The following is a 24,023-nucleotide window of genomic DNA, read 5'->3' on the forward strand; positions in this document are numbered from 1 at the left end:
CAGCCACTTCTTTCCCTACAAACTCCCTGTTTCCCTTAAAACTCATCACTTCTTATAGTTGGAACTGGAGACCAGAGCAGATTGTTTACAACTTATAATGTGTTCCGGTGCATTTCTGTTGTTTTTCCATCTTGGCACTGTGTTAACGCAATAACAAATTTTGCTGAATGATGAATTGTCTCAGTAATTATTGCAATAAACATTAATATTGATGTTTCGAGTCATTTTCAAGTGTTAAATTGATGATGGCGTAATAACTCAATCTGCTCTCTCAAAGACTAATTAACTTTAATTTTGTAAAGAACTGTCAACTGGAACTGGAAGATATTATAAATATCCAAAATTAAACACGACGACCAAAAACAATAAATGAAACGGAAATAAAAACCACACACAACCGAAACCATTAACAAAATTAATTTTGCTCATCAAAAAATAATAATGTTCAGAATGTTAAATGTTAAGCTCATATTTATTTATTATGCTATTCATTGATCAGATCCATGTTGCAACAAAAGGCAGCAACCTGCTAAAATTTATTTACCGTAATCTGATGCCTTACTAGAATCGGGCTAATAATGAAGGATTTTGTAATTTTTGGTTTTTCCATGTCGTTATTAGTAAGTCACCTGGTTAAATAAATAGATTTTAATGGATTTACAAAAACATAAACAATACATATGAAAGAATCTGGAACCAACTTATTTTTCTCACGTTTTGAATTGGAAAACTGCTTATTCTTAACAATGCACCTGGTTGAATAAATAGATAAAAATGATCTGTAAATAGTAACAATGTGGAAAATGTTGTTTTTTTCTTGCATGTTTAGATTTTAATAGATCTACATTTAAGTAAAAAATACATATATGTGTAAGAACCTGGAACCGACTTATATTTTTTATGTTCTGAATTTGAAAAAACATTCATTTTGATTTTCTAAAAACTAAAGTAAACCTCACTTTCTCTTGTAACTTACCTGATTAAGTAAATAAATAAAAAAGATCTATAAATAGTAACAACGTGGAAATTGTTGTGTTTTGTTGGACGTTTAGATTTAAATAACGATACTTATAGACCAAAGAACCAAATAATTTTTCTCGCGTTTTGAATTAGAAAAAACATTTATTTTAGTTTTTTATGTGCATTTAGTTGTAGAGTTGGAGATTTGTTCTCCAATATTCAGGCTGCATTTGAAGTTCAAAGTTATTTGGAGACAAAAAAACAGTCTTGAGCTGCAATAAGTTGTCCAACGCTGATGGCAGAAACAGAGAATAGATGCTTGAACCTGGTGGCCAGAAGGGCTTCTTCTCAACAGTAAAAAGAAACAGAATGGCGTCTATAAATTTCAGCAGGATTTATGGCTTCAGTTCAGCCAATTAGGTCCTTAGCAGTTTCTCAGGACGTGTAGTGTGTTGGTGAAATGACCTCACATGGGAACCCTGCTTGAGCAGTGACCCTAACTTCACCTCGCCCTCTCACAGCTTTTACGGCCTCCTCCCTTTAACCTCCCCCCGCCTCTCCTTCCCATCCCCGCACACCTCTTAACCTCTGTTATTCATCCTGTTTTCATCTTTCCAAATAAACCTGCCACCTGCCCTCCTCTCCGCTGGCTGCTCGCTCGCTCGCTCGAGGAGGGGGTGTGCTCGTCTGGCTCGGGTTACGGCGAAGGCGCGGCGCCGCGAGCCGAGGCTCAGCTGAGCAGGAAGCTGCTTTTGCATTTTAAAGGCTCTTTGGTCACACCGCTTCTTGTCATGAAGGTAAACGCCACTCAGATTATTAAAATACTTCACAAGACGCGACAATGAGGAAGTGTTGCAACCTTGCCTTCTTGCTTTTATTTGCAATTATCTGTTAGTGACAGAAAAATGTGCCCAGTCTAAAGCGACGAAATTACACATAAATGGTTGGTTTTAGCACTAGGTGCTAGATTTTAAGAGCATAACTCTGGTCTCACGCCCAGCAAGTGAACATTTGGTCAGGACTCCTGTAACACACTGGCATCCTTTGTTACTTTTTAATCCTGAACAAATGTTTCTGGTGATTAAACCTATAAAGAAATTATAAACAGTCGGCTCAGATGGCAGCAGAACTACAAGCTCTTGGGGGCTTTTAACGTATTTTGTACAAAAATCAACTGGCAACCAAGAAGCAGCAGTAAAATGGCAGGAACTTGCCAAAATTAGAGCCAATGGTTCAATGGCAGACCGGATCTGCTGGTAAAAACATTAACTAAGCAGTTTAGCTTGTAACCTGTTTTTTGCTGACTAAGCGGAAAATGCTGAGTGAGGAGAGAAAAATGTGGAGAAATAAAGTGGCATATCTCAGATCATGCTTTTAAAATCAAGCCGGTAGTTAACAGCACCATTACAACATCTTAATACCATTAAATTAGATGGAATTGGACAAGCTGGTGCATTAAAATCCAGCAGGTTTACTCAAAGTGGCTGAGTTGAGGCTAATCAGGTATTTTTGTTGTTAATTTATCTTGATGTAATGATTGATCGTTGGCCTCTCAGTCTCTGCAGTTGTGAACCGCCATTTACAACAAAAAAAAATCAAATTGCCTAATAAATCTCAGAGAAACTAAATGTGGTCAAACAGGTTTTAAGACGCATCTTGGCTTCTTTTGTTCACGTTGCAGTTTGCAGGCTTAGCAGGTTGTAAGGAAAGCTACTAGTTATAACTGAGGCCACTCAAATAAAAAGAATAAAAACCAAATTAACTTTTTCAGTGAGCGTAATTAAACCTCCTTAGCAGTTTTTTGTGTGGAGTAAGAAAATACCCATCCATTGTCTTCTGCCGTTTATTTAGGAAAATACATATCTCTCTTTTCTCTTTGCTACTGATTGACCACAGTTAGCATTAGTAACCGTAAACATTAAGCTTTTGCCTTTTTAAAACCCAGATATCATGGAGTCTCTTTAGCATCTTAGCTGTTAGCATCATTAGCACAATTAACATTTGTTGCTCTTAAGGTTTTACTTTATTAAAACTTGGCTATTATGAAGTTGATAGTTGCCTTCAGCATCTTGTATTAGCAGTTAGCCAAATTAGCATCATTAGCAACAGTAACTGTAAACATTAAGTTTTTTTAAACACATTTAGCATTGTTAGCACAGTCGGCAGTAGTAATATACACAATTATATTCTACTTTCTAATAACTGTATTTAGCATCATACATTAACTATTAGCACAGTTTGCAATCGTAAGTATAAACAATAAGTTTCTGTTGTTTTCCAAACAGACATTACAGAGTTGATAGAATTGTTTTTTAGCTTCTTGGTTATTTTCGTCTTTCATAAAATACAAAATTTGAAACTTTTTGGTTTCAAGTTTCCTTCAAAACAAGTGAAGCAGACAATTATTTGACAGTATTGGTGATGTTTCCTTCCTAAACTGACAAATAACAAATAAATGTTCTTTACAAGCATAAGTACTCAAACCAACCCAGAATACATATTTTATCATTTTTAACGTTTTGTTTCTGCTCTAAAGGTCTCCAGTTTATCATTTGGAAAAATGTTCTTCTTCATTCCCTGCAGTACTTTTCTTTGAGACCGCTTGCCAGTCTTTTGCTCTTCCTCCCCTCCTCCTCCTCTTCTTCCTGTGATGTCCTTCCTCACTGTCTCTGTGAACGGAGGAGGGAGGCCGGGATGCAGAGGAGTGATTCAGTACCAGGTACTGAGAGTGATCCTGGCCCGTGTTTTGGAGCTGCTGCTGTTTGGGTTGTAAAGAGGTTATCCAGTGACATTTTAATCGTCAATCTGTCTCCTTTGCCCTGGCACTGGTATTAATCTGTGGGATTAAAACCCAGCTGGTTGGACTCTGCACTCGCTGACTCTTTGCGAGGTGGAGCTTAATAACAGTGGGAATATTGTGTGTGATTCACTGCATGTAGACGCAGGATGTGCTTATCAGTGACAAAGAGAGGTTTGAAGTCTGGAAAATTCAGTTTACTGCTGAGATTATGGTTTGTTAGCACATCTAACAACAAGAGTTGTTCTTTTATTGGTTAACGTTTGCCGTTTCTTTATCAAAACTAATTCATTTATGTCAGACACAAAGAGTTACTGTTTGCAGTTTCATCGCTGTGATAATTTTTATGAGCTGAGATTCTAAACAAAAACACTCAAATGTTATTCTGTGTCTCCATAGGTCTGAGAAAATAACAAATCTTATCTTCTGGAAATTATTTTTGAAAGAGCAAGACATTAATAACAACAGGGAGGTTGTTATTGAGATTTTGATGCGGGGAGAAAGAGGATTTTAACCTTTACTCCTTTGTGCAATGCTGCATTACTAGGAGCCGCATTGAAAAGAATTCTATTCATAGACGCATTTTTGTGAATGCTCCATCATAAATACCAGTTTTCTTATGACTTGCAAAAGACCGATCCTTCTTTTGAAATCAGATTGCAGAAAAAATTGTGAAATGGGTTTTCTGCAAAAGAAGAAACAGACCCTTTCAACACATCCAAGAGTAAACGCATTCCTAGAAATGTTTCATGCTTTAACATTTTATTGTTTAACAGCTAACCTCTCACATCAAATATAATGCTAATGATATGCAAAAGTATTGCTTTACTCTGCAACTTTTTGCTGTAAAAGTCGTCTACATAATTCAACGCACTCTTTAGAAATACTGCACTTATTAAATACTGCAGATTTTAATTATTAAAACAATTTACAGAATGTACAATTTTATGTGAGCGGAAGCTGAAATGTATTACCAGTAGATGTAAGCAGAGATAAGGAAGAGACTTAATGCCAAGGGATTAAGCTGGCAAAGATGGCGCTGGCACTGCTGCACTGCAGAGATCAAGTTATGTGGGGGCATGAACACAACACAAAAACATACATGAAAGCACCAAACCAGATTAGCTGCAACACTTATTCATGCTGTTTGCCAGACTCTAAATAATAGATTTTAAAAAATTTAAATATATGAAACATTTCTCCACTTTGTGTTTTGGAGATATCCTGCAGCAAGGCTAACATTTAGCATCTGATTTATGTGTGAATTATCCATAACTGCCGGTCAGAGCTCGTTCTTTAATCAATATATGCTACAGTGTGAAAGAGAAGGTGTGGGAATAACAGAGAAGCCTAAAGCAGTTATGCTAATGTTGGATTTATCCAAGAAAAACAAAGTAGTTATTGCTCTTAGGTTGAATTTTCCCACAACTTCTAACATTCTCATTCCTTTCATTTGTGTGTTTTTCAAGAATTTTCTTTTTGTTGTTGTTAAAATTCATTTTTATCTACTTAGGCTATGCTAAATTAAAAAGCCCATTAATGCAGATGCTTTCCCTTTCTCATTAACCTTCATCCCCTCTGGCCTTCAGGTCAGCTCTGCAGCTGCTCTTTGCCTGAATTGACAATGTACTAAAAATTAAAAGAAGCATAAATATTGTGTGTATATGCGTGCACTGCAAAAACACAAAACCTCACCAACTATTCTTGGTTTACTTTCTAGTACAAATATCTTAGTACATTTGGAATGAGATAAAATTAATTTACAAAAACCTTTTAAGCAAAATATAGAAGGTTATTTTAAGTAATTAATTACTTAATATTGGTGAAAACATACTTGTACTGCTGGCAGATTATTTCACTTATAAGATGGGAAAAATGTCTTGCAACTAGTACTTTTTTTAAATCAATTTTAAGAAATTATTTACTTAAAAACAAGCTCTGATATTTTGCTAAAAAGCTACTTGTAAGTACGGTTGGACTAAATTCAAGTGCACTAAGATATTTGTACCAGAAACTGGACCAAAAATACATCATATTTAATGTCATTTTATGTTAAATATTTCTATAAGATTTTGTGATTTTGCAGTGTCTTTCAATATTTTATTATTTTAATATTGTTTAAATATATATGAGTGAGTCTCTGGTTTGTGTACTTCTAAATACCGAAATCGCTATTTTTCATCTCCTCGAAATCACGCTAAAAATGTTTACATTAATAAAATATAACCTGCAGAGATTTTAGTTTCGTGTCCTTTCGTCTGGGGTTTACGGAGAGGTCAGCAGAGGGAGTGATGCCAAAGTCGGCCTACTGTACTGAAAGAAAGGCAGGCATGCATGTCTTTGTTGTTATAGTTGCCATGTTTGGGCCTGAAGTGGAATCCATTTCTTCTCATGCAGTAGTACAGTATATATATTTTTCCTTTTTGTTTGCTCTCACCAGCGGGATGATCCTTTCATGGGCACACAGGCAGTTCACTTCATTCAAGAACAGGTTTTTTTGTTCATGACGGAGACACCAGAAATTAAACTTGTCAGGGAAAGATTATGGGGAGTTCACGCTGTCTTATTTTCTTAAGCCAGATTTGGACGTGACGCACAATAGCAGTGAATGGAGTTAACTGCACAAAAAAATACAAGTGGCTCTGCAACATGTTCTCGCTATGAAATCTGAATTTCTAAATATTACTCTTTGTGCAACTCTGTGGCTTTTCTTAGGATTTTTGAAGTGATCGGTCTTGTCTAATGGCGGTTGACAAGCAACGTTTTGTTGCATTATAGCCACCAACTTCAATGGAGCCTCATATATATCTAACATAAAATGCTAGATATATATGAGGCTGGACAATGTGGCTGGAAAAAATATATATCAAAATATATAAATAATTATTGATAATTTTTTGTTTTAAATATCTGAAATGCTGCCAAACTGTTTTCCTGTTTCATCCACAGTTTCCTTTTGAGTTGTTGTTTTCATTTTCTTCTTTCACTCAATGCAGTTCTTTTTATTTTTAAGCATCTATGAGGCACAGGGAGAAACCTTAAACTGATATATATATATAGATAGATAGATAGATATCTATCTATCTATATATATATATATATATATATATATATATAGATAGATAGATAGATAGATAGATAGATAGATAGATATCTATATATATATATATATATATATATATGTATATATATATATATAGATAGATAGATAGATAGATAGATAGATAGATAGATAGATAGATGCTGCATCTATCTATCTATCTATCTATCTATCTATCTATCTATCTATCTATCTATCTATCTATCTATATAGATAGATATATATAGATATATATAGATGTCTAGCCAATCAGTGACAACAGTCGTCTGACGTCACATTTTCAGCCCGACTCAGCTTGGTACCCCAGTGAAGTAGGTACTAAAAATAGAGGCTACTGCTATGTAACTTGTGGAAAACCCTAATAACCATGCAGAGCAACGCTGGGCAGGTTCTACTGATCTGAATACATACCTTCATGTAGACATCTTTTCAACTTTTTACGGTTCAACCACAGTGGGACATGGGTTGACGAAAAACAATGTCAACTTTTCTGCGTATTGACAAAAATTTTACTTGAGGCAAGGTAGTCATGCTCTAAAATGCGTCTGTTCATTGAGCTTTTGTCCACCAAGGAGCAGTCAAGGACATGACTTTGTTTATATTTACATGAAGGATTGTAAATATAGGTGGTTCTTCTATTAACACAGTTGTCACATTGACCACTGGTCTGTATTTTGGTACATTTGAAGGATTTTTGGTTACAATTTTTCCGTGATATATAGTTAGGTTTTCTGATTGAATAACAAATATTATGTGAAGAAATGTCGGGCTGGACAATAAATCAGTAACAAAATGTATCGCAATATATCATAATCAATCTCAGTAGATAATAGAACAGTGATAGAATATTCACTGAACTTTGATCCAGAACCACACAGCATTCTGGGGGATGTAGGCAGAGGAAAGGCTTTAGTTGCTCAACTTCTGACAGCCAGCTAATCAAACTTGGGGGAGTCAACTAGCTCACCCACTCTTTGGTTACCTAGCAACTCACTCTCTCCTGCGTTACCTAGCAACAGCCTGGTAAGTAACTGGCGCAGTAGCAGCTTAAGGTTTCACCGCTGCGCCTCATAACGCCTTAAAAATAAAAAACAACTGCGAGTAGAAAACAGTAAAGGTCATGCCACCAGTTTGGCAGTATTTCAGATATTTAAAACAAAAATCAAATCAATAAATATCAATATCGACTGATATGAAACATATTGTGACACGTTTTTTTCAGCTGTACAGCCCAAGCCAAAAGAAACGCGACAATACAAAGAATGATGTTAAGTTAGGAATAACTTTTGGGAAGTTTTGTTACCTTATCGAGTGCTTTAATTAAAGTTTATTTGCCTTGGAAGTTGGAAAGCTGTGTGTTCCTGGCAAGATTTTCCACCTTTAGGGAGAGCAGCTTGTCCTCCATCCACCTCAGACCTCATCAATTCTCAATCCCAAAGACAATTAGGACAATCCAATAAGCTTTACTCTAATGCCGACCTTATGCCAAGCCTTTTGGCTGCCTCTCTGTGACTGTGCTTCCATGACTCAGATAACTAGCCCACATAAATAAGATGACCTCAAACTGGACGCAGCAGAGGCGGAGTAAATTGATAAACTAAGCTAAGATTTAGAGAGGGGAAATGGGAGACGCGTCTGCATGGAAGAGGGATGAGGTTTCAGGGATATTCTAAGCACGCAGCGATAGTTTTCGCCCAGCTGTTACTGTACAGGGCAAGCACGGGGCTTTATATATATCAAGGGACTGTCACACGATTTGTTCGACTGAATGGAGAGCTCAAGGCATCACCGCGACTACATCTACATGGAACCGCAGGGATCAGGTTACTGAAACTAGTATTCTCCCACTTCCAACTAAGGCTGTCACCCGAATGGCCCTGCCAGTTGCTGTGCCCTTGAGTGAGACAGCGCCCCACTAAGCACATGTCGATCTGGGGATTACATTCAGGGGTTTAGGAGGGGAAAGGAGGACGTAATCTGAAACTGTTGTGTCTTGTTGCTGTGCACTTTTCTTAATGCTGTGCTATCATGCAGCGTGCAATGGTATTGTATGACCACTGCCCGAGGAAGTTCATCTGTGGAAACTATTTTTGTCTCGCCAGATGAGTGCTGCAGCATGTTTTGTATCTTCCTAATTTCATTAGTGCTTTTTAGAGCCACAGCAGATGTGAGTGGCTTACATTTTAGCCCTCCATAACTGTGTGTGTGTGTGTATGTGTGTGTGTGTGTGCTTCCTAAAAGCATGAAATATTTACAGACTTGGCAAGATTACATAAAGTGAAGCACCCTAGCTCGCATTTATGCTCTCAGCAGCATAACATTCTCATGTGTATAATGAATATAAACCATGCATCTACAAGGCATTTAGCTGCAGCTCCAGGAAAGAAAAGGAAACTCTCAAACCATCTGTTTATGAGTTTGTCAGAAGCTTATTGTCAAACTTGTTTAGTTTAATGGATTGTGCCATGTTACAGATCCAAGATAAACAGCTTCCATCAATACAGAAGACGAGACGCCACATTGGCTTCATTGCCGAGAAACATTATGTCACTGCATCCGCCATTTTGTGAGTGGCAAGTTTGCCTTAGGTGTTTGCTAGGAAAGAGGATTTTTAAGGTTGTTTTTGTGTCTTTTTATTACTAATATTGAAGTTAATTTACAATATCTGCTCATTAAAAACCAAGATATAGCCACTCTAAAACAATTAGACTGCATTTAATCTGATCCTTAAAAATACAACAAGCCACTTTGTTAAATATAAACATTTTAACCATACATATTGAATTGTATTCTGTTTAGCTTTTAATTTTTGAAAGCTAGGGAGACATTATTTTAAAAACTAAAACAATGACATCCAGTGGGATTGAACTCATATTTGCTCCATTATAAAGACTCCAGAACCAGCAGTGGTACTCAATCTGTGACGCACAAACACCTGGATAAATCCAGGACTTTGTTTTATTATTGTTCAAATAGGTTTTTTAAAATTTATTTTTAACAAATAAAGATCTATAGATCTTTTTATGATCTACCTTACAGATTTATTGAATGAGATGGCAGTCGTTAATAAAAAATAATCCTTGTTTCCATTAGCCACTCAAATTTATCTTAGTATCTGTCTTATTTTCTCAACTTTTAACCCTAAGATACACAAAGATACTTATATACTTTCACACACACTGATATTATTATGGAAGTATCTAAAAAAATGTATATAGTCATCAGTTTGCATAATTTATTTGTGTGGAATATAATTCAAAAGCTTAAAACCGCTCAGTCAAAATGTAAACTTTAAAAAACTGTCTATGTCTTACAGATGTAAATTAATTGTTAATTTAGGCTTATGTGTAGCTTTATGATTAAAATCAGGCCTGTTTTAGTTGGGTTTGGTGACTAATTTAATGACACAAACATGTAAGATAAATATTTTCACTAACTTTTGTTACATTAAAACACAAGGCAGCCATATTGGATTGGAGATCACATGTTGTACTAGAATACCTGCCATTACAAATCACAACTTCCAGGGAGAATTTCAATATCTACCACCCTCTCTAACTTATTCACATTAACAGATTTAATAATTTTATTATTACCATATTTTTTGGCAAGGCTGTCACTTGAGTTGTGGCTGTTTGTCAGATTGCCCATCTTTCTTTTAACTTAGAAAATGTAGGTTTGAAATTGTTCCAGTCTGAGGGTGTAGCAGCACTGAGAGCCAGAATTATTGTTAGTTTTTACTGGGAGTCTGAAGGGACACACTCTTATAAAGTTTGTTACAACCTATCAGACCTAAAAAGCCATCATGCTTTGACTCGATTCTTTCACTAATTATCTTCTTTATAAGTCGTCTCCTCTGCGTTGGACACATTACTTTAATTCTGTCTTTAATGCATTATGTAAAATAATTTTTTTCCCTTTTTTTGTAATATAACCAATCAAGGGCAAATAATTGGGCGTCCTTGTTGGAAGACTTTAATTTATTTATTTATTATTAGAATTTGCTTTTAATAATCTGTTTTCTGAAGCTCTACCAAAGTAAAAAATGGTTTGCACAGCACAGATACTTAACACTACTCTATCAAAAATGAAAAAAGCCTCAAGTTGTTATTCAGCAGGTTGGATAAACAGCAGGATCTCCATTCAGATGTTAATGTGTTTGCAGTGAGCCGTGTGTGTGATTATAAGTCACGCTGGCATGAAAATTGCCACAGCCTTGTGCTTGTACAGTATTGGCTTGCTGTTATATAGCACTAATTAAAAAATAATGCATGTCTGCTCTTGCCCATCTGCTATTAAACCCTGTTTAGCCCACAGGTTTGCTTTGAACTGCTCCCTCATTACTGCTTCTCAAAGAAATATCATACAATAGCGAGTTGAAAAGGGCAATGCTTGAATGGAGTCTGAAAGGGGAGGCTGTACTTGGCCTTCAAATACACATTCCTTCGGCTCAGTGCTTCCTCTGTGGTCCCCCGCTTCTGGCCCACTCCCCCTCCCACTCAAGACTCAGTTCCCACAGGGGACTCAGCCAAAGCAAACTCCTCAGAGGAAGTCTCCCTCTCCTTCCAGTGTGAGGGGAAAGAAAGGGATGCATGTCCAATCCGGGCCCTGTGGGACTTGCGAGGCGGTAGGATGTGCGGGGAGGCTGTTATGGCTCCGCGGCAGTGCTGTGTCTATGATGTGGTGGTGAGTAAAGCCTGTGCGGCTGCTCTCCTGTGAGGTCAGTGTCATATTTAGCCAGCAGGTCCCTTGTGGTGTCTGGGAGTGTCTGTTTTCTGGCTCTATTATGTCTAGTGCTCACAGCCTTCCTGGAGCTGGAAACCTCAGGGTAGAAATAGTACCAGACGAGCAGACATCCTTTGTCAGGAAAACAGCAGTCACGTCAGTAATTACAGAGTCTGATTACAGCGGCCCGGCAGCTCTTAGAATACCACTGGCCTGGACCCAAAGACAGGTGAGGGGTCGAGTCACCGTTGAGTGGGACGCAGTCTGGAGGAGGTCTGGGTTAAAGGATTTAACCTACAGTAGCAAAAACAAACACGGAGCTTTGTGTGTGAAAGGTGTGTGAAGTGGCGACTGGTTAGACAGGTGGAGACATGAGGGGAGTGTCCCGACAAATATGCACACCTCATGAAGCGCTAAGTCTGCACTTGTAAATAGAAAGCAAATAAAAACGGGAATTTATCATTGCGTATGTTTAACTGGAGTTATTTATTAAACAGCCGTTAAAACTATTTCCAGTTATTTTATGTTTACCTTGTGATTTGCTCTGATAAAATAGAGTTTAGTAGTTTCACATTTGACATACATTTTATGTGGGTATATTTTAATCATATTTCAGATTAAGAAATAATTTTAAGTCTCTTTATTTGTCTGCCTGGGTTCACACTGCCCATCTAAAATACATCTAAATAAATTATTTAACGTCTAATAATTTACTAAAACCTTTTGCACATCTGGAATAAATATATATATATATATAGTATTTTGTGATTAAGGCATGAAATGTTACTAAAATAGAAATACAAAACTGCTGAGCTCAGCTAGCTTGCCAGGTTGACTTTAGCAATTGCTAAAGCTAAACTGTAGCTGTTGCTAAGCTATCTAAAATGGATATAAACTTACATTTTTTAATCTATTCTAACAGTGGGATCTATCAAAGGTTAAATGTTTCCTTGGCAACCACAGTTAAGATGTGCTGTTTTTCAGTAACAACTACCTCAAGGTTCCAATGTTAGTCACCACGCAAATTGGTACTTGGTGTTAGCATTCTTACTAAGTTAGCTAAATGTGGTTTTAAACTGCAACTTTTTAAATTTGTTATAGCAGTAGGGCATATTAAAAATTTAAGATTTTCCTGAAAAGCACAGCTAAGTAACAACTACTACATACGCTTAACCAGCGAGTTTGTCTTTTGTATTACTGTGTAGCTAAATTAGTTAAAGCTGTACACAAGCCAAACGTCTCGCTCCGAAACAAAAACTTTCTGAGCCACAAAATCTTACATCTCTCTTAATTTTTATCAAACTGATACATTAATTCACAAAATAACAATTTAGAACAGCGCACTTCACCCTGAACACACAATTCCTACTGTGAAACATAGTGGGTGTAGCATTATGCTAACCATTTGCCAGATTTTAACAAAGACTCTAAAGAATTGAATCTATGTTTAAGTTTTAAGGGGTTCTATCTCACATGCTTTAGCTGAATATTGACTTATAATATTGACTTATAACTGCAATATAAGTCAATATACATAAACTTATATTTATTGACAGAAAACAAACTTATATTTGTTTTCTTTTGATTCAGAAACCAAATATACATTAATATGAGTTAAAAAGAATAATGAAAACCATCAAGGCACTTCCACAGAAGATAGTAATCGTCCTTATTTCCATTAATGGTTGATACAGCCAATTGCTACCAAATAAAATAAATGGTGCTTCTGGATTGGCTGCTTTGATTGGAAATGCTAGGCAATAGCATGTCAATAAGCATTAATATTTCAACTTCTAAACCTGCATTTTCTTTTGAATATTAAAGATGAGCTCTATGGAAAAATCTTTAAGTAAAATAAAAATATAGCTAGTTCTGGTCAGCTGCCTTATGAGACATCACCAGCAGAATAAGCGCAGAGAAACTTTTAGGAGGGAAATTTTATATCGTGATTAAGTGATGATGGAAAATAACTGTGATGTATTGCCTAAGTCTGGCTATTAAAAACTCACATTGGATAAAGTTTTAAATCATATTAATGACTAATATTGAACATCCTCCTGAATTCCTTTTTACAGTGCGTATGAGACATTTTTGTCTTTATTTTAGGTGTGCTGTGCCAGACCCAGCGTACCACCTCCACCTCCATCAGACACACATGCTCCTATGAATACACACACCCTCCCACATGCACATACGTGTCTACGCTCCTTTAACCACCCACCTGACCACATGTCCCACTCACAGCTGCATCCACACACACACACACACACACACACACACACACACACACACACACACACACACACACACACACACACACTCACAGAGCGTGGCCTTGTGTAGAAAACCATTCTAGACGTGATTCATTACCAGCCAGGCTTCTCGCGAAATTTCTATTTTTAGGTGATTACAGCAAAGCAGCGATAAAGATTTTCACAAACACACATAAACCTGCAGGAGTGTGTTTCATTGAGGATTTCTGAGGGGAAGTAATCATTTCTCTTGAATCGCACGCAGGGAGATGGGAGTGTTGGCCCTTCCTGCAGGCAGGATGTCATAGTAGTGAGTAAGAGAGCGGGAAGCAGGTCTGTGCTGGCCTCTGCGCCTGACTAGGTAAACATATCCTCTGTCTGACAAGTGCAGACCCGAGGGCTGTGAGCAGGTTAGCCGTCCTGCAGCTTGCAGGAACACCACAGTTTTTACAGGATTCAGCACTTTGCATCCAGACGGATACTTTAACTCCTCCTTGGTTTTGAGAGTGCCCTCGAACTGCACATGACTCTGCAGTTCTGCGTCAACCGTGCGATCCCATCTGCAGTCAGATCCGACTGCAATTACTTTAATTTGTCTTCCTCCCTGTCTGCCTTTGGACTGCGGTGTCTCTGTGGTTCGGGGAGTCGATCTGCTCCACCTGACGGCGCCTCTTCTCCTTGGCAGGCAGCAGTGTAGCCCTACGCTGGCTGCCAGCCAGGCCAGCTTGAGTGTCTGCTCAGCTCAAAGGCCTGCTCACACACAAGCGCACAAAAACACACACAGATGCAGGCATGCCAAGTCCAGAGATTGAATGCTTACACAGACGCAACTTCCATCCTTTTGCCTCACTGTGGCTCTATAATTTGCTCCCTTTCCATGACCGTCTCTTATTTACTGTGGGAAGGAATTCTGAAACATCTCTTCATGTTCTGACAAATCTCTGTGCCTCTCATGAATAACACCTTTTACAGTCACAGGGCAGTAGTTTTTAGAAGTTGCAGGCTCTTGAATTATCCACTGTACTCTGTGATGTAATGTGTGCACTTCATCTCCGCGAGGATGTCGATGATTAAACCTCCACTCTGCCTCTCTCTGCAGTCCCCCAGCCCGATCCCGACCAAGAGGGCCAAATTTGACAAATTACAGTCTCCGCCATCTGACAAAGACAGGAAGCCTGACTGGTTGCAGTCCATATCCAAGTCTGCACACAAGGTTTGTAAGCTTTACAGCATCGTAAAAGAAAGTATTTATAACCCATGAACGTTTTTAAAAAATTCTGTCAGCTTACATAAACTTTGTTTCATGATTAATGTGACAGTGCAACATGAAAGTAGGAAAACGATGCATGATTTTCAAAAGTATTGCAAATAAAACTGAATCATGTGGCATCCATTTGTGTTACTCTGATACCTCTAAATATAATCCAGTTTCAGAGACTTCATTAAAAAGTCAAGTAATTAGTGAGTAGAGTCCACCTGTCCGACTGGACGAAAAACTGTCCCTAGAGTTATTATGATAAACTTTAATATAATCATAAATAATCATTTTGAGACCATTTTCATGTAAATAAAATAATATAATATTGTAAGGTTGCCCTCTCAAGGACTAATAAACTTTAATTTTGTAAAGCATAATCCACAATGAAACTGGAAGATATTTTACCAAAATAAAACACAACAAAAACAAGAAAAAAAAGGAAATAAAACCAAAGTAAAACTAAAACTGTATTAAAAAAATCTTTAAACTAAATTCTCCTAAATCATCAGAAAACCATCAAGCTCATTGTAATTTATCATGTGATTAATTGATTAATTGCTTACTGCAACAAGCTTACATGTTTAAACTCAGTAAAAATCCAGTGAGTTTGTGAAAGTCTCTGAGGTTTGATAGAGAAAAATAAAAGCTTCATGAGGACAAAGGAAGCCAGGAAGGAAGTTTAAAACAGGATGAGGTCACAAAACAGGAGTCCAAGTTTTGAAATGTAATATTCGGTCCGTCAGTTAAAAAGTAAATTTAAACCGTATTGATGGGAGCTTTGGATGAGCTGCAGAGACCCACAACTTTGTTTGGTGCTAAAATAACTGCAACTCATCTTGAACGCACCTCCTCCATGACGAAGCACGGTGTTGGCAGCATCATGCTTCAGCAGGGAGAGAGAAGCTGGTGCTAAAAACAAGGAAATGCTGAAAGATAACCTGGTAGAGTTTGCAGAAGAGTTACAGAGTTCTTCCTTCCAGCAAGCCGGGTTCGTTCAGGTGCTTGAAATCCAGGAAAATCCTGGATTTTTTTTAGCTGTTTTCAAGGTTTGGAAAGTGCTTGATTTCTCTATAAAGTCCTTGAAAGTGTTTGATATTCAAACTGCACAGTTTTGTATTGATTTACAATCTAACATTTGATTAAAAGTCTAAAATTGGAAAACTTTATTTACAGCTGAAAACAAACATTTTCACTTTTTTTCTCACTGTTGAAGTTAAATTAGACTAAACTTTTATTGTTTAACGTTACTTAAAATTACCTAAATTATTTGTATTTGCTTAAAGCCAGAAAACTTAGTAAGAACATTTATTTTTAGAGAATTTTTGTAACTTTCTTTGTATATTGTGTTTAATCCTTTAATTTGAGCAGGAAAGTCATTTATCTTGTTGTTGTAATAATGAATATTTATCATTCCTAATTTCTCAGCAACTTATTGATTGTGTAACTGAGGTAAAGGCCGATGGTTTTTGTTGAATTAGTCCAATGTGTTTGAGAGACACTTAAAAACATAAATTTTTATTATATTTTAGTTTACCTCATCGCTGCTGTAGATGTAGAATACTGACACATTTTAATAACAGTAATAAATCAGGTCACTTATAGTGAATAGAAACTAAAAACTCTTTTCTTCAGTTCATTTGTGTTGTTTTATCTCCAAAAGAGGTGCTGGAAAAAGTTTAAAATGCTTGAAAAGTGGTTGAATTTTACTGTGGGAAAGCGAACGATGAAACAAAAGATGTTTTTTATTTTTCTCAGTTAAACACAGTTATACTATTTGTCTTCTATGTCTCTGTTTTGCAATCATCAGTGTTGATCTATAAAATCTCCATTGAAGTATCTCCATTGAAGTTGTGGCTGCAGCATGACAAAAGGCGAAACAGTTCAAGGGTTATGAATCCCGTTTCACGGTGATGTAAAGCTTAAAGATCACAAGACTCACTCTCCTTTCAGTCATTTCATTATCATATATGTATGACCTCCAATTATGTGGCTGTGTTTAAAATAGAGGGGCCTTTGACTGCGTTCTCCATGGCTGGTTTAATGTTCTTAGTTCACAGAGTTTAACCAGAGTTGTTTTTTACTCTCAATAGGATCTGAAACAGGTCCAGCTGAAACAGAGGCCCTCTGCTTTCCGCCCCTGGTCTCCAAAAGCCGTGGAAAAGGAGAAACCGGTACCTCACAAGGAAGCTGAGAGGTGAGTCCTCTAAAGTCCTCTGTTTTAGTGTGTGCATATAAAATACAGCATATTTGATTTATGCATACTTTCTCCACAGACCCAACAATAGGAATCGTGAGACTCTGGTTTCTCCTCCGCTCCATCCCAACAAAAGCCACATTTCAGGATCCAAAAACATTTCCATAAAAGAGCCACATAACAGCAAACCGACCCATTCGATGTGTTCTGGTCAGGCCGAGGACATGGACACCGACGGAGAGATCGACGTGGACGACTGCGATGATGGTAGGCTAAAAATTAAATAAGTTCAGCATTACACAATCAGTCCACGAAGAGACTTTTTTTAGTTGCAAGTGTATTTCATTGTAAGCAAAGTAGATGAATCACAGAGCAGCTAGTGGAGGGCGATTCCAGAACAACTGCGCCATCTGGTGTTGGAAAAAAGAACTAAAAGTTTAAAAAACAGAAAACTTATTGGGGGTTTTTGTTGTTGTTCTAATATTTTCTGCCATATTCCTCTGAAATCTCTTCAGGTCCAGCTCCAGCTTCCTCCCTCACCTCACCTCCAGTGGCGTACGGCGGCGTTTCTCAGAGCCTGTCTCCCCAGGGGCCTCCGCAAGCCCAGGATCTGGCTCCCTGGCAGTTGGGGCCTGTTTGCCCAGAGATAGAGGCCATGAGGCAGATGCTGTATGCTGGGATGGAAACCAGAGAGGCCAGGGAAAAGGTCCTGCAGGAGATCGTCCGGATGAGAGTGAAGCAGGAGGAGAAGCTGGCGACTGCCCTGCAAGCCAAACGCAGCCTGCAACAGGTAACTCCTCACCTTATGGTTACTTTGAGAGAAATAAATTAAAGTATTCCACGCTAAAAACTCCTCAATAAATGAAGCTTTTGCTGCTGCAGCACAAAGGTGATCTATTATGCTTCCTTGAGATGGTTAATGTAGCTCTATGGGCTACAAAACATTACACTTTATGCACAAAGTCATTCTTACATTTCAGTCTGGTCAGTTCAGCCTATTTTGAGCTGTTTGTCACTTTAAATCAAAATAAGCTGCTGCAGGCCACGCCCCCAACTCAACGTTTACACTTACATGTAAAGATGGCTGGAAATATACACACAATTATACAACTGTATATCTTTGAAAAGCATTAGTAGAACCTCCTGCACAACCTCAAAGAATGTAACAAATGGTTTCTGAGTAGTAAGTCAATAACAAAACACTTGCCTTTTCCAGCAGCCATTGTACAGCGCATATAGCAATAAAACCAGCTGACCAAATATGCTGGAGCGATGCCTATGTTGCTAGGTGACAGGCAGGGTTAGGTTGGAGTTGCTAGGTAACGGTGCAGTGTGACTCAAAAATTGGAGGATTTTTAAAACTACGCCAAAAGAAGAACCGGTTGCTTTTTTTTAAGCAGTTGGTTTGTTTTTAGGAGCAGTAGAAACCCAAGTGGAAGTATAAAAACGTGTAAAAAGTGAATTTTAAAAGACACTCTAGGAAATAACTCTTTTAAATAAAAGCTGTGATTACACACATAAATATGTCTAGAAGAACTGTGATTTTTGTGTCTGATGAACTATTCCTCTTTCGATCTGGTTGCGGGTTTTGGATCAAAAATATTAAATATAAAGCTGACCTACTTTCATTAAACTGGATATGGGTCGGATTTATATTTAAAATCTCCTTGTCCTGTTGAGAATTAGACTTCTGTGCAACGTCATATAAAAACCCCAGGGAAGGGAAACAGGAGATCACTAGTTTAAAGTTCCTTTCAATCAGGGTTCCAAAATTTTTGTCAAGTGGGCCAAAATCGGCAGTTTGAATATCTCAAAAATTATAATTATTTAAAAGTACAATCACCAAATGTTTATTTTAACCTACTCAACAGTTAACAAAACATGGACTACTTTAATTAAACAAATTGATTAATCATATTTTGTGTAGGAATGGGATCGTGGATCCAAATCTTCAAATGGTTTTTGCATGTTTTTCTTGTTAAATAAAAGGCATCTAGAAGAACATTTAAAAATATTCTCAGCAATAAAAACAGGATCTAGTTCAGTCTTCATTTGAAAACACTTGCTGTATTTAGCCGTGTTTTAATACATCAATTAAAAGCAGATTTTTGAGTCTTTTGTACAATGCTTTCTTGAATTGTGGCCCCTGGGCCTCACTTTGAACATCCTTGTCCTAAAATGTGCATTTTATGTCAATTTAATGGGTAAATTTCTTATCCTACTCTCTGTACAGCTTTTAAAAGTAAAGTCTGTTGTATTTATTTGGGGCACAAGGCATTTAGGAAACAATTATTTCTTTACATTTTGTCCAATACAGCATAGATCTCTGATCAGGTTTTTCAATTTGAGATTATGCAACTTTGATAACGCATTTGTCTATTTAAAAACACACACATAGGTGCCAATTAGGCTGCTGCAAAGCCTGTTAACAAGCCTAAAACTTTGTGATTTTTTTGTTTAGGAGCTGGAGTTTGTGAGGGTGGCTAAGAAAGGCCGCCTGCGCGACGCCATCGAAGCCAAGCGCAACCTGCGGAAGGAGATTGAGCGCCTCCGTGTGGACTGGGAGAGGAAGATGAGGGACGCAGAGGAATCCTGTGGGCGGCTGAAAAGAGAGCTGGACAGAGAGAGACAAGTTCGAGTTTGTGACCAGGGCTGTGAGGCTGAACGTCTTCGAGTCAAGTACTCCACTCAGGTATGCAACGCCGCTGAATCACTCGAAAGAGGAGTAATTATAGTAATAATGTAACCCTCAGATTCAAAGTTGCTTATCAAAATACAGAAAAAAAGCTTCTAACATCAATTATGTAAAAAAAGCTCAACCCTTTCTGCTTGACTTTAATACAGTGTAGGGCTGATCTGTTCATTATTTTTTAATTAACCGATTAATAAATGGATAGCAAATGGTGCTAATAGGAGATTTTTTTAACTAGGTGAAGCTAAAACTATGCTACTTAAGGAGTTCTGGGTAGATCCTATTTACAAATATGGTTTATTGTAAATATTTTTTGTGCAGTTTTTTTGCTTAATTACTGCTCTGAGAGTGTCATTCTTTCTGTAAATATTCTTTTTTTGAGTTTTAATACTCCAGTTAACAATTACTAAATTAGTCGACAATTAGTACAATAATCAATTTATCACAATTTGTTTGATTAATAATTTCAGCCCTGATACTCAGCATCATCTTCAGGGCTTTTCATGGTTATTGTTGTTGTTTAGAAACTACTGAGCAACTACGGCAACACCATTTGGTCAAATTTATTTTAATTTGTTGAACAAAGCTGGAGCAGAGTTTGAAAATCACAATGAAATGAATGAGTACCAGTACGCCAAGCAGAAAAGTGTAGGCCTGGCATGTTTGATGTGCACGTGTTTGGGATGTTTTTGTTTCGCCCATAACTTTTTCAAATCCAGATATGTTAAATTATTGGTTTATTAATTCTAGGAACATTTTCCAAGTATGAAAATAAGAACATTTTCTAAGCTGCTGCAGATGACAAGGCTTATATTAGATTACGCCTGGACAATAAATCAATAACAATATATTACAATAGACACGTGATCAATATCAATAGATAATACAACATAATCGATAGCCATCACTTTCTACAATAACTCTTTGAAGAATTATAATTAATATGAGCGACAACAACATTTAATTTCCCTTTGGGGTCAGTAAAATATTTGTGAATTTGAATTTTAGTGAATATTCAATATACAGAATATTCACTGAACTGCTCTCCAGAACTGCAAGGCATTCTGGGAGATATAGGCAAAGGAAAGACTTTAACCGCTCATTTTCTAACAACCAGCTAATGAAGGCTGGTGGCATTAACTCTCTCACCCTTTGGCTACCTAGCAACTCACGCGTTCCTTGGTTACCTAGCAACGACCTGTTGCTAGGTAGCTGTTGAAGGTTTCACTACTGTGCCTCATGACTGCTTAAAAATAAAAAACAACGTTGTGACGTGAAAACTGGATAAAACAGGAGAGGTCACGCCACCAGTTTGGAAGTTTTTCAGATATTTAAAACAAAAACTTTAATCAATAATTATCTATATCAACTGATATGAAATGTTTATATCATGTTAGGTTTATCAGATGTACTGGACAAAAAGATTCAGTTTGTCAATGAATGTAAATTTTTATTTGGCCTGTCACTCATGAACGGACCAAATTTTGCTGCATTTTTTCAATCTTTTTTTTTCACAGTTTTTGAAAAAAAAAAGTTATGTTTACTAATTGATTTAACAAAGTTTATGCATGTGTGGTTTTGTTGCGCAGATCGAGGAGCTGCACATGCAGCTACAGCAGGCGGAGGCCGACCGAGAGCAGCTGAGGCAGGAACTTCAGCAGGAGAGAGAAGCTCGGCAGAGCCTGGAGAGCGTGGTGAAAGACCTGCAGAGCCAGCTGGCCCTGCAGGCCAGCACCAGTCCTCCCGGAGAGAGCAAGGACGCACACAAAGACATAAAATGCCAAACCACACAGTCCAGCAGAGGATCCTAAACATGCACATGTAAAAAAAAAAGAGAGAAAGAAAGACAGAAGACTGGACGGAGAGACTCAATTGAAAGGAGCTCCTGTTGGGGAATTAAAAAAATAAATAAAAAGTCACTTTTGTAGAGGAAATAAATCTGTCATATATGATATGTTATTGTATACATCAATATTATTATGAGAATATGACAAAAAAAAAATCACTACATGAACTGGAAAGACGCATGAGCATGTAACAGAGTGAAACTATGAGAGACTTGTTCAGCGACAAACACACCGTTTCAGCGAGCCGTCCTCCTGGCGCTGCCCCAGAGTTTTGGTTTCGGTATAAGCTATTCTGAGAAACACAGCAACACAACACTACTTGAATATGAAGGGAAGGAACCGGCTGCCACTGGTGGAACGAGAGCGGACGACGAGCGTCTTCGTGCCACTCAGAGGTGTCACTGCAGACCACTGGAAGCTTACCACTACTTACCTTTAGGCATCTGCTCGACTTTCAGAAACACGTGGAGCATTTTAAGGAAAACTTCTCGCTCAGTTCCACCAGCAAGAGAAACAACAACCGTATACGAACATATATAGCAGCTTATCTACCTTTTGTATTTGATATAAACCTGAAGTATTGGCGGTTCTTCAGTGGGCGGCCTTCACGCTCACCATTGTTTAGCTCCTAGGTATTTTATGTAAGTACTAGTTTTTGTTGCTCGTTGTGGTTTTGTTTTGTTTTTCACTCCCAAGCCATGCAGAGGATTTTTTTGGTTTTGTTTAGCCCACTTTAGTTTACAAAAGTTTAAAAAAAAACAACACTCCTTTAAAGAAAAGAAAGTCCTAAACAGCTGTTAATGTTATAAAATGGTACTTTGGACTTTTTAAGTAATTTCTAATCTACAATAATTCGCTGCCTATTGAGAGAAAGCGACTTTTTTTTGTTTCTTTTCTTTTTGGTCTCCGGTTTTAGGGTTCTTAAATCAGCAGTGGCTGTTTGTATGAAAAACATTTTTACATATATACTAAATATGGATATCTATTTTTTTACTTTGAGAAAAGTAATTGCACTTTTTAAAGACAGAACCTAGCATTGTACTCCCTGTTACATTTTTAGAATCAGAAAGTAACACGAGCTCTGAAATTAAATTCACTTTTCCCTCAGTATACCGTCTGATGTAAATACAGTATTGTAAATAAGATGTTTGTTGGTATGGTATGTATGCTTGCCCCAGACTTAAGTTGATTATGCATATTATTTTTCGTTCTTACTTGAAACCAAAAAAACAGAGACTATTTGAATTTGCAGAACTGTAATTTGATTGTTGCCCCAGTAACAGGGCATATACCAAGCTGGGAAGATGTATTGATTGAAACTGTTAGTAGTTGTGAGTTTCTCTCACCAAAAGAACTTTAAAACCTTTCACTTCATGTTATAGATGAATTATTTGATGAATTATAAAGTATATAGTTCACCTCTGACCAAAAACTCACAAATATATGATATATTTCTCAGCACTTCCAGCTCCATCACAGATTAACTCAGACCTTCTGATGGTTTTTGAACCTTTTTGGTGCTCTCACGTGTAATAGACAGGAAACACTTTCATGTCTTATCATTACGATACCCTCTCTCAGTATTTGTTGGGTACAGTATAATAGCGGTATCTGTGTTATTTGCTGATGCTCCTGTACTTTCTGGGGCCTGGAAGTGGGTTTTCACTGGCCTCTTGTTTCAGTGTTTTTCTTTTCCTTTCAGAAAACGTGTATAATACCCATTAAAATTTAAACCAGTTCTACTCAGTTCAGTTTGTTGTGCTTGTTTGTTTCTGTTTTCTTTAAAATCCAAACTGATTTTGGTATGATTAAACTTTTTGTCCATTATTCTTTATATTATAAATCAAATTTAGTAAGATTCAATAGAGTACACCTGTAAAACATTTGACTCTTGTCACAGATTATTACTTGGATATAAATTCAAAAACCTCCCCACAGCATGATGCTGCCACCACCAGGTTGCACTGTGAAAATGGTGTATTCACATGCACTTTGTTTTCCACTACTGCTGGGTTGTGGATGTCGTGGTACCGACGTCACGCAACGGGGACCCGGATGGGAGGCAGAATACGTCTGGTGAGAGCTGGAGGAGGTGGGACCTCTCCTGCTGAGTATGGTGTATGTAGGAATTTATATAATGGTGCCCCAGTAGATTATATAGTAGGTCGCTCCAGTCATTGTTGACTCATGGTTGCTAA

General features: G+C 37.4%; 1 protein-coding gene across 1 annotated transcript in view; it reads left to right on the forward strand.

The window, feature by feature from the left end:
• skib (v-ski avian sarcoma viral oncogene homolog b) overlaps window positions 1-23,571 on the forward strand; it is a 53,526-nt gene extending 29,955 nt beyond the window's left edge. Inside the window, exons 2-7 of the mRNA XM_028002015.1 lie at window positions 14,934-15,047; window positions 17,183-17,286; window positions 17,366-17,553; window positions 17,802-18,076; window positions 19,748-19,978; window positions 21,568-23,571. Coding sequence (XP_027857816.1) covers window positions 14,934-15,047; window positions 17,183-17,286; window positions 17,366-17,553; window positions 17,802-18,076; window positions 19,748-19,978; window positions 21,568-21,789 — 1,134 coding nt within the window. The 3' untranslated portion in view covers window positions 21,790-23,571. The remainder of the gene's footprint in view (window positions 1-14,933; window positions 15,048-17,182; window positions 17,287-17,365; window positions 17,554-17,801; window positions 18,077-19,747; window positions 19,979-21,567) is intronic.
• The last annotated feature ends 452 nt before the right edge of the window (window positions 23,572-24,023 follow it).

The sequence above is a fragment of the Xiphophorus couchianus genome, chromosome 20 (assembly GCF_001444195.1).
Source record: "Xiphophorus couchianus chromosome 20, X_couchianus-1.0, whole genome shotgun sequence".
NCBI lineage: Eukaryota > Metazoa > Chordata > Actinopteri > Cyprinodontiformes > Poeciliidae > Xiphophorus > Xiphophorus couchianus.